Genomic DNA, 15,135 nt, shown 5'->3' on the forward strand with positions numbered 1-15,135 from the left:
ATAAACTTTTGTTGGAATTACGTATGGTGCTAACGGTATTTTTTTCAAATCTTATTTTAAAAAATATATTGAGCTCGCTTAAGGCTCAAATCGCATCGGAAACAATAATATTTATATAAATCAATATAATTTAAGTACATTATTTAGTTAAGTGAACAGACAATACGTTTAACATACTAATAAAACTAAAAATACAAAGTTGATTGTATTACGCTAAGAGTGTGGGGGAGGGAGATAATAATAATATACTTAGTGATTAACCGAGTCTTATTGTCAAAATAAATACATAATAATAATAATAATAATAATAATAATAGTAAAAATAATTATAATAATAGTAATAAAATAATAAAATAATCATGATATAGGTCCTACACACTATAAAGAATAGTGTTTTGTTTTGTAAACGTCACGACCGTGTATTGCTATAACGAAGCACCATAACTTTACTGTTATATGTATAATAAAGAGCCACGCAAAAAAAAAATTAAAAAAAAAGTTGTAAAAAAAAATACCGGAAAAAATAATATGAAGCTCACTCTATCATATAAAATATTATGCCTAATCGGGTAGTATAATAACATATTATTTCCATATATTTATTAAAAAAAAAATCTAACAGCTACATTATCACAGAAGATTGTAGATAAAATATGTATATATCGTCAAAAAAAAAAAAAGGTATAGTATAATATCGCTCGTCGTTCGTCGTGGTTATAGTTTAAAGCTTATATAGGCAGTCTGTACATTAACGTCTAATTATTATTAAGTACATAATATACATTATACATAATATTAAATAATACGTACGACACGTGTACATACATTAGCTGTATGCTATTATGTATACAAACACTTATACAGGTGTATATAATAAATATGAATCTGCATTAAAAAAAAAAGAAAATCCTCTTATACTATATTATACTTAACGACTATGACGACGACGACGACGACGATGACTGTATGATGACATTTTTACCTTATACAATATATTATATTGTTATTACATTTTTTACTTTTTTTCCGCGGTGGCGGGATGACTGACACGATGGTGATGGTATATTATAACATAAATGCATATTATAATACAATATACATATATAATATATATTTATATATATATATATATATATATATAGCGTGTACACGGGATGGGGCTGGTGTTTGCGGTGGCTGTGGTGGTAGTGGCGGCGGTTGTGTCGGCGGCGGTTGCTTCGGCGGCATCTCGTATATTATGGTATCTCCTCCTTATAGGGCCGGGCTCGCGTTTAATTCGTTTGACAGGAGACCCTGGGCGATTGCGGTCTCGTTTTGTCTTGAGCTACTGCATTGCTGTGACACACACACACACACACACACACAGGTATAATATAAGTACTCATATAATTATTACAACGAGACTAAACATGAGTTTATTAGGCGTTCGAGGGCACGAGTAAATCGTCTACATGCACACCCTAAACTGAGTACACACACAAGTTTTTAATATATATAGATGGACACGGATGAAGGGTTTAAACATATTTGGGTATATTATTGTATTTATATAACAATGCGAACGGCTATTTTTATGATCAACTCGCACCCCGAGTTGTACATATATATATACCACCTCGGGCGATGGCATCATATCCATGAAATTGTCTATGAATATGTTTACGAATTATCGTGCTTAAGAGAGTATAGTACTAAACGCAACGCGTACGTGTACAATCACGATATCGATTATTTGAGCAATTAAATCGGGTAGTTTATATAATATATACGACACAGCGCGACAGATGTTCGCGTGATACGAGAAAAGTCGATACCGTTATAATACGTATATATATATATATACTATAATAATAATATAATATATACACATAAGATATTAGTCGAATTGGTAGTTTACCGAATAATTAACGATGACGTCGTCTCCGAACTGCATTAAAATATCGTACGCGTCTTAATTCCTCTCCCCGAGAACTTTTTCAATTACTCGACGAGTAGTTATCCGAATATAAGTATGTCCGAAACGCTAATCGGTGCGGCGAAAAGTTTTCCGTGGATTTCGATAGAACGGTTTCTTGGCGTCAGTCGTCGCGCACGCGGTATCTTTTTGGCTCGTTCTCCAAATCAACCCTCTTCTCCCTCTACCACCCTTATGAAATTTGATTTACTGTCTCGCATAATAAAAACATCGTTTATACAGCGGCTATAACTTTAAACGTTATTAAACGACGAGTAGAATAATTTAAACAATTCCCTCTAAACACGAGTCGAGAATAATTAGATTACAGTGTTCGATAAACACGAAAAAAAAGAATTCTTTAGCACGGTAAAAGGCACCGAGGTGCTATAATAATACGTCGGATAGCGATTGTCGAATAAAGTAAGCTTGCCCTCTATACCTTTCACACCGTTCGGTCCCGTCTCGTAAAACGTTATCTACACTTTGTTTATATTTATTTGGTAACGGAGAGTAAAAGGTCTGTCGATCGATAAATTTCTCCACTACCACCGAGATCTCATGGTTTAAGTGTGTTTTTGTTTTTTTTATTATCAACGGCAGACTATACGCCTCTCCCACGAGTACAAGCCGACGAATTTATTTCATTATATCGTTATACTATACTTACAGCTTGTTTTTTTTCCCAAGATTTCATCGCACTCTTGTATTTCTGGAACTCGTGGCACCAGTCCGAGTACACCCGATGGTAGTCCGCTGACCGGGCGGGCGGTGAACACCGATGCGCGTCCACCGTCAAGTTGAACGTGCACAACAAGGCACCGGCCAGCTGACAGTCATACCGGCCGCCGTCCTCTTCTGACGCTCCAACAATTACCATGCCGCCTTCGACGGTCGCAATGTATTTTTCCACTCGGCTAAAAAAGAAAAAACATGCATTACATTAGAACTACGATAATATTGAATTCCGATAAAATATAAAAAAATTGAGTTTTACTTAATGTCGTCGGTTTGCCACCGACGCTGTGCACAACGCGACCCGAATATATATATATATTATATATTATATATATATGCAATATTATACATTTATAGAAAAGTCGTATTCATCGTAAATTACATTATTATTCGATGATTCGCGTTCGCCATTAATAAAACTACGTATTTCGGTTGCCGAATTCTCGAACGGAAGCTCTAATAACAACATGACCGACAGCGGAACGTAAGACGACGATTCTGACGCAATGACAACTCGGTTATCGCGATAAGACAAGGGTAGTGTAATTCGACGTGTACGTGAGTCGGGGTGGAAAATTAAGAATTATAAACGCGGACGTCGATGGATGTGGCAGCGGGTATGGAAGAACGATATGCGGTATATATAGGTGAAGCGCACTGCGTAATTGGAGCCCGATCGTTATATACCCGCCTACCCGTATTATAGTCGTTGCGCGAGCAGAACGCGAAACAATTGCCGAGAGCTCGGTATATCACTCGGTACATAATAAATGTAAATTCAATTTCTTCGAGTACGGGGACCGCGTATATTTCGGTTTATGATATAGTGTACACTGTACAGTCGTCAGCGATTCCTTGGGAAAATATTCTCCTTTACCCGAAGAGCTTCCATTTCTGATTTAATTTCTTCGCAGAATTTCCTCGTCGCCCCCAGCGGCAGTCGTTTGAATAATAAACGATGTACTATTATTATTATTATTATTATTATGATGATGATGATTATACAGCAACGACCACCATGAATCATATATTATATTATTATTAAGTTTACCTGAACGAGACCATGTACCGTCCCTTCTCCTTGCTGTGATGGTACCAGGTAACCGGGTACACTTTCAGCACTTGCGGCATTTTCACGAAACAACTGAGATGTACGCTCTGGCCGAACGTCACGGTCAATCTCTTGTTAACCACTGAACTTTCGCACACGCTTCGCGATGAGTTGGTCACGTCCTGCAGGAGTCTGAAAAAACCACAACGAACGGAGGTTCAGCTATCGCTATATTGATTATCATCGTAATATAGCATGTTGACTTACCCGGGCTGGTAGGGTTTGCAGGTCTTGGTCTGTTTGTCCCATCCGCAATACGGGTCGTGGACGCATCGCAAGCAGCTGTCGTACCGGTGAGTGCACATTGACAAGTATATCTGTCGGACGCTCTCATCGGACGCCACATAGAGGGCCTTGTGCTGGAAAAAAATATAAAATATATATTAGTATTATTAGAAACGTGAGCCGTGTACAATAAAAAATTCTATATCGTGACAACGGAACGTATACTATATCATTATTGTGTAGTGTATACTGTATACCGGTGATTAAATAAACAGGGCAGACTATCTAAATAATTAACAATGTAATTCAATTAATTTATTATGTACTAATAATAAATAATTTAATAGGTTATAATAAAAAACTTTATTAAATAATATAAAATAAAAATAAAATACCAAACATTGTTTCAATTAAAAAACAATTTTTGATTAAATTGATTGTTGTAATTAAAAAACGAATAAACGTAGATACTTGAAATTTTTATCAAATATAGGCAATATAGCCTATTCTAAATATAGAATAATATTTTCAGTTTTTTTTCCATAAATATTGACCAAAAATGTTACGCTTAGATAAAAAATCTTGAAAATTGAACAAAAAGTTCCTTATAAGTTTTTCTTACAGAAATTTAAAAATGTCAAAAAGTGACGAAAATACGTCAGTATAAGTACGCACAATTTTTATAGATATTTCAAATTAAATTTTTCGACATAAAATAACGTTTTTAGTTTTTTGTCGTAATTTAAAAAAATATTGTTCATAAGAATTTTCAACTTTTCATAATTTGTTTATTATTATTTAGTTTATACAATGAAATATATTTAGTTTAATTTTAAGCCATCTATATCACGATCTTATTCGTACCGTTCTACAGTACGTCTCATGTAATAATAAATGTACCTATTGACTCAAAAGTAAGTAACAGGTTGTGAAATAATGTGAAATAATAAAATTATTTCAAATATTATCATATTAAAATATAGGTATTTTTTTTTTTGTACATAAATTAGTTCAAACTTGTATTTCTAATATAAAATTAAATTAATAAAATGAATTTAAATAAATTATAATAAAATATCGTTAGGCCAATAGTCTGCTTAAAATTATTTTTTCAACGTATTATTAATGGTTTATCATTATTAAATTAAAATAATTCATTACGGTACCTACTCAATAATAAGTGACATTTGACACCAAATATTATGATATAGCAGTGACTTCCGGGTCTTTTTAAACACGAAAATAAATTTCGAATAAATTATTATTATTATTATTCTGTCACAATGTTTAACTATGGGGATGCATTGCAATCTCTAATACACCCCTGACGAGCCACTGCGGTTAACGGAATACGGAGTGGGTTATGTATACCGCGGTACACGTGTTATAATGACGCGATGTTATCGCGTGTTCAGTCGAGTGCGAATAACGTTTGGCAAGTCCTAAACAAATATACGGCCGGGTATCATCGTAGCTAGTGGCTGCTGCTGATTGGGCTTTATGAGATTTGTATACATTCGCGCGTGCCAAAACTCGGCAGCGGCGGCGATACTGCTGCGCTTCTCTAATCAATCGTATAGCGTTCGGGGAGTACCGGAACGCGCACATTAATCATACGTGTACCACAAAAGCTATTTACCATGTTTAAATAACTACCTATATATGTATGTCTATTTATTGAGACGGGATGGAATTCGATTTCGAAGTCTGTGTGCTCGAGGCCACACCACTGCCAACACCGGAATACATTATAATAACAATAATTTTAAGGTCGCAGTCAGGCCGAAAGTGTTGATGGAACCGTGGTGACGTGGAAAACGAGGAGACCTGCAGAAATTGGTTAGGGAGAGAGACGAGGAAACACATTCTTCTTCTCCCTTGACAATCACCCTACCCTATTCTACGCACGCAGTCATACAACAAATCACGACCGACTGGTTAACAATATAATATATAACCTATATTATAGAGCAGATATACGCCATTTACAGGTTAATTTACTATAGGTGTCTATATAGTTGAACACTACCAGGAGAATAATAGACTTTGGGCGTCTTTCCCCTTACGCCCGCGAATCGATGACTCACGTTGCCACTGTTGTTTGCAGGCTCGTTAACGGGGGATTACTAATCGTTCAGATACGATCATTAAAAATGAGAGTGGAAACGTGGTGGTGAGGGTTCCTTAGCGGTGTGGCGGCGTCTGATGAACCGTAAAACGGTTTTTAGCGCGGATGTATTTCGTAAAATTACCTCGTTTTTGTGTTTTCTATGTGCTAGATTTTATATACTGAGCGATTGAAATTTAAATTGATATAACGTCAACCCAACGGTGTTTGCGGTATCGTCTACTTCGACGGGTTTTTAAAATGGTCTCGGATTGCATCTAACTATGGCTACCACGTTGATGTTACTTTTAAATTACGGTTCGTTATCTGGAATGCACTTATAAATATCGTTTCATATATACGAGAACGCACCCTTCACAGCGCGGTTGTTATACTATTTACTATATTATACATAGTTTCCGGTGTCAAACGCCATATGGGCATTGGTTTTTGTAAAATCACAATCAAGTGTTACGCGCCAACGCCCAGAGGGGTAGAAATACTCCCTATTAAAATGTACTCGTGTATTGTATAATATGCTTATATCCTTCAATGCCACGTGGTTCGGTGATAGATAACGAAGGTCACTTAAATATGTGTGATTATGATAAAACAAACCTTTCTGGATATTTCCATTGCTGTAATAGGCAGACCGGGCATGATGTCAAATATGTCCAGAAGAGCAGATCCGGGTACACCTTCGTCATTATACCATTGGACTACTTTGTAAACGCGGCCTTCATCTGTGAAAAATAACAATTCGATGGACCGTGTTAATAACATTTATAAAAAAAATAAATAATAAAAGCGTACTGTACATATTAATAGAATATAGTAAGGAAAAATATAAACGATCAAATTATTTATATTTATATACAAAAAAAAAAACACAGCGGGATAGAGGAATTGCATTTTATATATAATATTTGAATAATAATTATGATAGGAAATATTAACTTACTGGTGGCAGCGTAATAGACAGTGTAATGCAGATGATTTCCGAACACGACGTAATCGAGAACGTCTACTACAAGACGCGTAAAGAATAAGTCACGCATGTAGAACACCGGTTCGTTGTCTTTGTGCGCTACCGCCTCGTCCATAAGAGGGTGACTGCGTATGAAATTCAATACGGAATCTAAACATAATAATGATAATATTAAGTAAGTGGAATTTAGATGTTACCTAATAAAATCGTACAAAATATGTGCTCGTGTATACGTTTACAACACGTATTTTGGTTTATGTTGTGATACAATTTATTATTATATCGTTATTCATTATAATATCCCTGTAATAACGCTTACAAAGTGTTAACAATTTTTTTTTAAGTGCGGTGTTTCATTTATTTGCGATTAAAAACTGAATTCACATCTAATCACGTTGATTTAAATTAATCAGTTAAAATATTTACCTGGTAAAGTCTCCGTATCATTGACACACTGTCCCGGTCTGGGCTCCGGTACTTTGGTAGACAGTACTGGGAGCCAGGCCGAAGTAGAACTGGCTTGTTCTTTGAATCGGCCAGCGAACGCGTGATCGATGTCTTCTAGCCGGAAAGTACATATGGCCGATCCCATCAGCCCGGTAGTGGAAGTGGTAAACACGCCGTAGAAAAGCGTATCATCATCTGGCACCTTGTAAATGCTCTCTATAACAGAAAACGTTAATTTCGATTCCAGTTTTACGGTGGGCATAAATATAATACTGTCTACTTACGGATTTCGTTGAAGTAAAACGGATATTCTCCGGGTATGGAGCAGTTGAGTCGGGCCTTCAGGTACGTGGCCCAGTTGTGACTAAGTATGCTTTTGCCGCCTGTGTCTTTCTTGCACACTCTGGCTACTCGCGAAAATATGCTTTTTCCACAGTTGATGTACTCGACGGCGGTTTCACGGAAGAAAAAGAAGACGTATTGGCCGATGTCGTAGGAGCCCACAAAATCGGGTTCTATAAAATAAAAACAATTTTTTAAATTTATATCACTGGTTTTATCATTGTAAATAATTTGTGGTATTTCATACAGACTCCGTAAATAATACAATACTCGTATCATTAATAATATATACGAATAATATACGAGATAAGGTAAATAGAAAATCTGAACAATATTATATGATAACTGAAAGTGTCGATATTCTTACAAATTAAATATCTATGTAGGGAGTATGACTGAAAGAGTCGAGTTCGATAATAACATCATAGGTGATGTGCGTATATTCGTTTATTAAAAGTTTGTGTGATACACTCATGTCACACGACACACACATATTATACAACGTGTATTTATACACGACGTGTTCGCATCCATCACGAGACGCGTTCAAACTTATTTCGCGGCTTAATTATACTCGTCGTAGTTGTTATTAGTAGAACTCGGCGCATTTTGAGGGGTTAAACCCCGCGGGAGAGAGCTCGTACGTTTAGGTGGAGTGCATATACGCTTATATATAATAATAACATACGCAAGTAGACAGTGACGATTTTCGGGGCGACAGCTGTGCGGGCGGTGGCGTACATACAGTGGCCTTTGATACAGTCAATTCGTTTACGCTCCGCCGAGCGTGTGACAGTTTTTTTTTTCGTTAAAGGGTGCGAGCGAGCGTTATCTTTCGGGAAGTCAAAAAATATGAATCACCGAATAAGAGTGGTGGACCGACTGCTATAGGATCACATTATACAGAACTAAGTCGACAGAGGATATACCCATATATGTGGGGGTGGTCGGTCGGCGGTGGAGTCCGTCAAAAGTTATATACCAACGGCATTACCGGCGGCGGCGATGGCGAATATTATTACTCGTCGTCGTCGTCGTCCATTGCGCGCATAGGATACACATACGAGGGGAGAATAATATATATATATATTGCAGATCGTGTATAATATACTTCTGGTCGGAATATATATATATATATATATTATTTTTATCCGCGACACACACATACGAATATTTTATAGAAGAGCGCCTCGGGCGAGTATGTTTCCGCGCGTCGGATGATATATTGTTTTAATCAGTGGCGACCGAGTCCGGTGTACAATACACCGGGAAGAGGCGTTTACAACGATCGAAAGTCCTTTGAAACCGGCACCGACTGGATCGTTATCATATTATTATATTATTATGCGCTTTACACGGGGTTTTACAGTGAAACGATTATCGCGCTCGTGCGCGCGAGTATAAACGGATTTACGCACAGAGCTGCACAGCTTGCAGTAAGACTGATTAATTTTATATTTAAGTGTGCGCTGCAAGCATACACATCGCACCCGGTGGCGACGTTTATGATGATTGAGTTTTTAAATTTTACGTAGGTATTGTACCTATATGCGTATGTTGTCGTGCGAATGTATAAATAGCGAAAAAATAACGTAATAAACGATCTGTTTGCGAAGTACGCAGCTCGTGTTATTACGTTAATACATTTTCATAGCCGGGCTGTGGGCGAGATTGCTACACGAGGTGAAACCAGCAATGGGGTGGGGGTAGAATTAATCCGGCATACCTATATAACATATACACACGAGAATATGGGGTAGAAGATTCCGAGTGGATTGAAATAATAAAACTGTGCTCCGCGTTGTTTACGATACAAAAACGGAAGTCGATTTTATGGTCCACACACGTATATACGCAACGCATGTAGTCATATATAATAATAATAATAATATGTACGCGTGTGCGCGTGTAATCGATTGTGTCGGAATTTGACTTTTCGTTTAAAAAGTTCTACGAATACCGAAAGCCAAAATATGTCCATTCGGTTTGAAAAAATACTCGAGCGTTGGTAATAGTAACTTTTTACCCCTCTTGAATTGAAGACTCGTCAGTGGTACGGAACAATAAATAAAACAGTTTTTCCATGATAATCTTTGAATTGAAATAGTTTGTTTTCCGTTTCGACGGTATAACTCATTCAAGCGAAAACTTTGTGGTTTTGGACTTTTGCACATACTATTATTTTTTTATTTCCTAACTGATGTGTTGAATTAATTAAAAATTGAAATTTTATGTTTTACGTCTGTCAGACATTTTTAAATAACTAATATCGTCAAATGAATGTTTTGAAATATATGTTTAACAGTCGTAAACATTTTTTGATAGTTTTCATCATTATTTTTGTGAACCCCTTTAGAAATTGATAATTTTCTCAGTCATGATTAAAGTTTAGCCCTTTTTAGTTTTTACAGACTTGTTTTCCATTTGTCTAAATAGACGAATCGATAAACCCTAGTATTGGTCGTACCTACGTTGTAATAGCTGACTTCATTTTATTAAAATATTTGGCAACTGGCGTGTTTACTTCGCGTTTCACTATAATTCCATTTTATTTAATTTGTTTTTTTTTTTACAGTAGATAGGTACCTAAAGTAAACAATTTAGTTTAGAATTAGTTTAATAATTTGTATATTGATTATTTAGTAGGTATTATGTTGTTACACGTACAAAATAGTAAAGACTATAGGTACTGCGTGTCTCAATTGATTTTTCAGTCGAATTTTATCGTCGTTGAAAAACCACTTTTATGTGAAGATTAACTTTAATAGTCGTCTCACCTCGATTTTGCTTCTCTCTCTCCGAGCACTTACATAAGTAACTACTCATAATCTACAAGAGGCTTTTGAATTAAGTATTGACCAAGGTAAACTGATAGCTACATTTAATCTAAGTCTGATACATTTTTAATAAGTTCATGTACATCTAAAACTTCCGCTTAGCCATCATTATTGTTAGACGATAACTATAACTATTATGTTTCGAAAATCCTCTTTTGGCCTGAAGGGTATTAAGACTTTCATTATCACGTTTATGGGATAATTCGAAAAACGTGTCCCTAATTTAGTGGGTTTTAACTCCAATTAAATACAGTGGAAGAGGAAGAATGAAATAACTTGTAGACGACCGTTGTTAGTGCAAAACAATTTTACTTCGGGAAATTTAAAAAAAGTATTCGAGTCGATGTGGTTTACTTTGGTTTTAAGGAATAGTGCTTTATCAAACTTTTATGAACTCGATATTTTATTTCTCAGCTGTGTTATAAAAGGTCTATTTATACATTCTATACATAAAAACCCTTTATTATATACATCCAAAGGTAACATATTGAAGGCGAATAATGTCCAAGTTATATTTTAAAGTTATCTAGCAAATAAATACATATATTCATAAATATTTCATAATTTTTCAATAAATATTATTATTTTTTAAATAAATATATAGTTTATATACAATATAGGTATATATTTGTTGGCCATTGGTCGTAAAATATTCTCTATTAACGTTGTTTTTTCTATATAAAACAATGTTATCTACCAATTGATTAAATTGACCATTTTTACGCAATAAAAAGTATAATATGTCACGGGTTTATATTCGTCTTCCGTCCATTGTGATGTGGCGAATTGTTTTGGGAACTTAGCGCGATCCCCCTTGTAATTGTCTGTCGCTCTTGAGTCGTGTTCGAGACAATCAGAAATCGAGAAAAAAGCCGAGAAATTATACAGTACCATTTTTCAATTTCCTCGTACTACTCGAGGGACACACCGCACGAGGGAACAAAACGTTTGTGGATTTCTGTTTAAAATATTATATATATATATTCTGCTGGACGTTATTGTGGGCCGAATCAACCGGTGCCCGGAAAGACGGGCACGCACGCTTTTCGCCCCCCCCTTAAAATGGGTAAAAAGCGACGTTCGTCGTGGTCGTTGTCAGCCGACGCCGCCGCTGAGCAATTTATCACCCGCTGCACGCTGTCACGTCTTGTCAGTTATCCGCGGCGACGGATTATACACACGGCCGCGGAGACCCGAGAGAGCCCGCATTACCACGCGAGCACACAACGTACACACGCTTATATTATATATTATATACCAGACGTGGTCGGTCGGTTGGTAGGGTTCTAGAGACGTTTTCGACTTTTTCTCCGTTTCGTTTTCTCTTTCGTACTCTCTCTTCTCGACTCAAACTTCTTCGCCCTCTCAGAATCCCAGGAAAAGTCACTGCGGGCGTTTTATCCCCAGCCGGTATACGTGTTTGCGTTTCAAAATAGTGTAGGTCTCTCTCCCCCCTCTCATAAGCCGGTACACGACCACAAAGGCAGTGAAGCACCGTAAGTATATACGCGTGCCAGTCATTTACATATCATAATATATATAGGAAAAAAACTTAAACCCCAATGCGCGTCGTAATAGCGTCGGCCAACTCGCGTATTGGCTTATATATTATACGCATAAACACAATATATTATAACGGGGTATAGGTGTTTAAAAGCGATCGACATAAATGCAGTAAATATACTATTATTATCACAATTTTATACAATATTATATGATGATACGAATATTACGACTCGACCAGAGTTCAATATACATGTGCACGGTAGTGAATTTCTTGGTTGCCTATAGATCTTTTCGTTGTTTTCGTGATATTATAATATTAGAATTAGATAATATGGCATAATTTATCGCGAATAAATATGGCCATAATACGTTTATATATACTTACTATCGAGCCAGTTGGAGTCATATTTGAGAGTCCTCTTGAACGCGAATTCTTTGCGCCCCGTGGTCAAATTGTACAGGTCCGTCCGAAAAATAACTGTGTCTGCTTTGGTGAACTCCGCGTTGGTACCACTGTACAAAGCCGGTAATTGCCCCGGATTGCCCTTTTCTGACCAAATGGCTGTCGAGTTGTCCAGCGGATCGTACGGGCATTTGGCCGTGCCCAGACCCACGCCGGGCACGTACTCGTGTCTAGGAAGATGTGTTAAGTTGGACTGCGAGTAAAAAATAACAAAATTGCAAAAATTAGATAGTGATAAAAGTGTTATAAATTAGATAACTGTTGGTATATACTCACGTATATCACGTAATCTTTTGGATTGTGCGCGTTTGTGCCACAAATGTATATTCGGCTACCGTCACCGATCGACTGGATGACTCGGATGTGATTTCGGCAATCAAAATTCTATGGAAGCAAAAAAAAAAAATATTTATACATTTTAAATTAAAATACAACTAGCCGCGCGAAATCAAGGGCTCGAAAGACTTTGATAAATGTTATACCGGAGAGACGAATCACAGCGATAGCGTTGCCTAATTAAATTGTCTTTGGGTCAAGTGCAGAGTAGAACAACAAATGAACAAAAGTTTATTCAGATGTATTAAAGGAAACCGAAAGTTTCATAAACATGACGGGAATTAAGCGAGTGAATCTAGTGGATGAGAAGAAAGGAAGACAAATGGTAAAGGACCGACGTTGGGTTGTTTCTTCGAACGTGGATCACGAATAGTGTGTCGCAGCCACTTTGTTCGATTGGGGTGGTTAGACTAGACTGCATAATTATTATGTTGACAACTCTAGAGTTTTTTCCTTCTTATTTTTTCGATCGCTCTAATTCCGTGAAATGTATACGTTATTAATTATTATTATCATTTAATTCGCTATTTTTAGTTTCTTTTATAAATATAATTTCCTGTCGTAATTATATACGTGTTTGGATCAATATTATTACTAGCTATAACAGGTAATAAAAATAGTATTTTAACATTGATAATTTAGACATTTTGTATTTAATATAGCACAATATTATATAATGTCCATAATTTTGAATACTTTAAAAATAATAATTACATTAAAAGTATTTAGTGTCACTTGGAAAATAGGTTTTTGTTTTAAGAAAATTAAAAAAAGTCCTTATTATAATAGTTCTCCGAGTTCAAAACAAAAAGATGTCGATTTTTTACTTAACATATTAGTGTGAGTTTTCAAAAGCTTTTACGCCATTATCGTTATTATTATGATTATTTTTTAATTTTTTAAACAGACATATTCTCTCCAATGAGATTATATATTATTATTTTACTATGGAAGGAGTGATGATATTTTTTAAAACGCTACATGTGTTATAATACTTTTAAATCTGACTATATAGAATATCTATCACATTGTGTTATTTTTGTTCAATAACATATCATTAACTTATTTTATTGCGTGATACATCTAACCTACATTTAATAACATTTCAGTAATTTATTACAACAAACATAAATAATAATTTACATTAGAATGTTTGGAAATATATTTTTAGAAATATAGAAATAAAATTATGAGGTCCTCGTGTTTTGATAGTAAATATTTTCAACCTTATTATTTTTACAAACGTTGTCCAATATGAATATTTTAACACATTTTTAAAATTTAAATTGACAATAATAATATTTTATCAATAATAGGTGGTATTTTAAAAACTTTCGTGTCATAGATATTATTATAATTCGAGTCAAACATTTACATTTCATAAATTGAGTTGTTGTAAAACAAAGTGCTATCAAGAAAAAATAAACAAACAAACAAAAAACTTCTCGATAGCATAACTTTAATAAAAATTAGCGAGGAATATTGATGTGATATTTTAGGTAGGTAATGCGTAATATTAAATATTATATATTATATTTTAGAATATATTCGTTAATCAGATGAGTATGAGGGATAATGCACTGTAATGATTTATTTACCAGATTACCTAGATGCAGCGGTGAAATAGACACCGTTCCTAAAAAATAAGTAAAAATATGCGCCAACGCGTTTGTCACACATATCATACACATGCCCCCGTATAATAATTTTCTTTCACAATACGAGATTCGCCGAAACAAACAATATTATGATATTATTATTTAAATAGGTATACGAAAACAGAAATCGGTGAAAGTACCCTCGTCTGTGCTCGGGAACACATATGATAATATAAAAATATATATATGCCTACGTCATATATTTTATTATTCAGTAAATTTCCGTGCGCGTCGACCACTGTGACGAGACGCGCCAAGTCTCTCCGGGGAAATGGCAATATATATATAGGTATACACATCTATAGACCAGAGTTAAACACAATAATGGGCGGTTTCAGCCGCGTAACTTCGTTATTGATAACGTTTCGTATATATTTATATCAGTGGCGTGCGATGGTGGTAAAACGTGTGGGGTGAGCGTTA

At 35.5% G+C, this 15,135-nt stretch overlaps 1 protein-coding gene across 6 annotated transcripts in view; it reads right to left on the bottom strand.

Annotated features, from left to right (window-relative positions):
- Positions 1-605: 605 nt before the first annotated feature.
- Positions 606-15,135, bottom strand: part of LOC132918247 (semaphorin-2A) — a 355,196-nt gene continuing 340,666 nt past the window's right edge. For all 6 annotated transcript variants that reach the window (XM_060979390.1, XM_060979387.1, XM_060979388.1 and 3 more), the window contains 10 exons: positions 12,995-13,102; positions 12,641-12,911; positions 7,855-8,085; positions 7,550-7,786; positions 7,097-7,273; positions 6,754-6,878; positions 4,011-4,162; positions 3,744-3,935; positions 2,625-2,871; positions 606-1,335 (listed from right to left, as the gene is read on the bottom strand). In XM_060979390.1, coding sequence (XP_060835373.1) covers positions 1,252-1,335; positions 2,625-2,871; positions 3,744-3,935; positions 4,011-4,162; positions 6,754-6,878; positions 7,097-7,273; positions 7,550-7,786; positions 7,855-8,085; positions 12,641-12,911; positions 12,995-13,102 — 1,824 coding nt within the window. In that variant the 3' untranslated portion in view covers positions 606-1,251. The remainder of the gene's footprint in view (positions 1,336-2,624; positions 2,872-3,743; positions 3,936-4,010; positions 4,163-6,753; positions 6,879-7,096; positions 7,274-7,549; positions 7,787-7,854; positions 8,086-12,640; positions 12,912-12,994; positions 13,103-15,135) is intronic.

The sequence above is a fragment of the Rhopalosiphum padi genome, chromosome 1, assembly GCF_020882245.1.
Source record: "Rhopalosiphum padi isolate XX-2018 chromosome 1, ASM2088224v1, whole genome shotgun sequence".
NCBI classification, from domain to species: domain Eukaryota; kingdom Metazoa; phylum Arthropoda; class Insecta; order Hemiptera; family Aphididae; genus Rhopalosiphum; species Rhopalosiphum padi.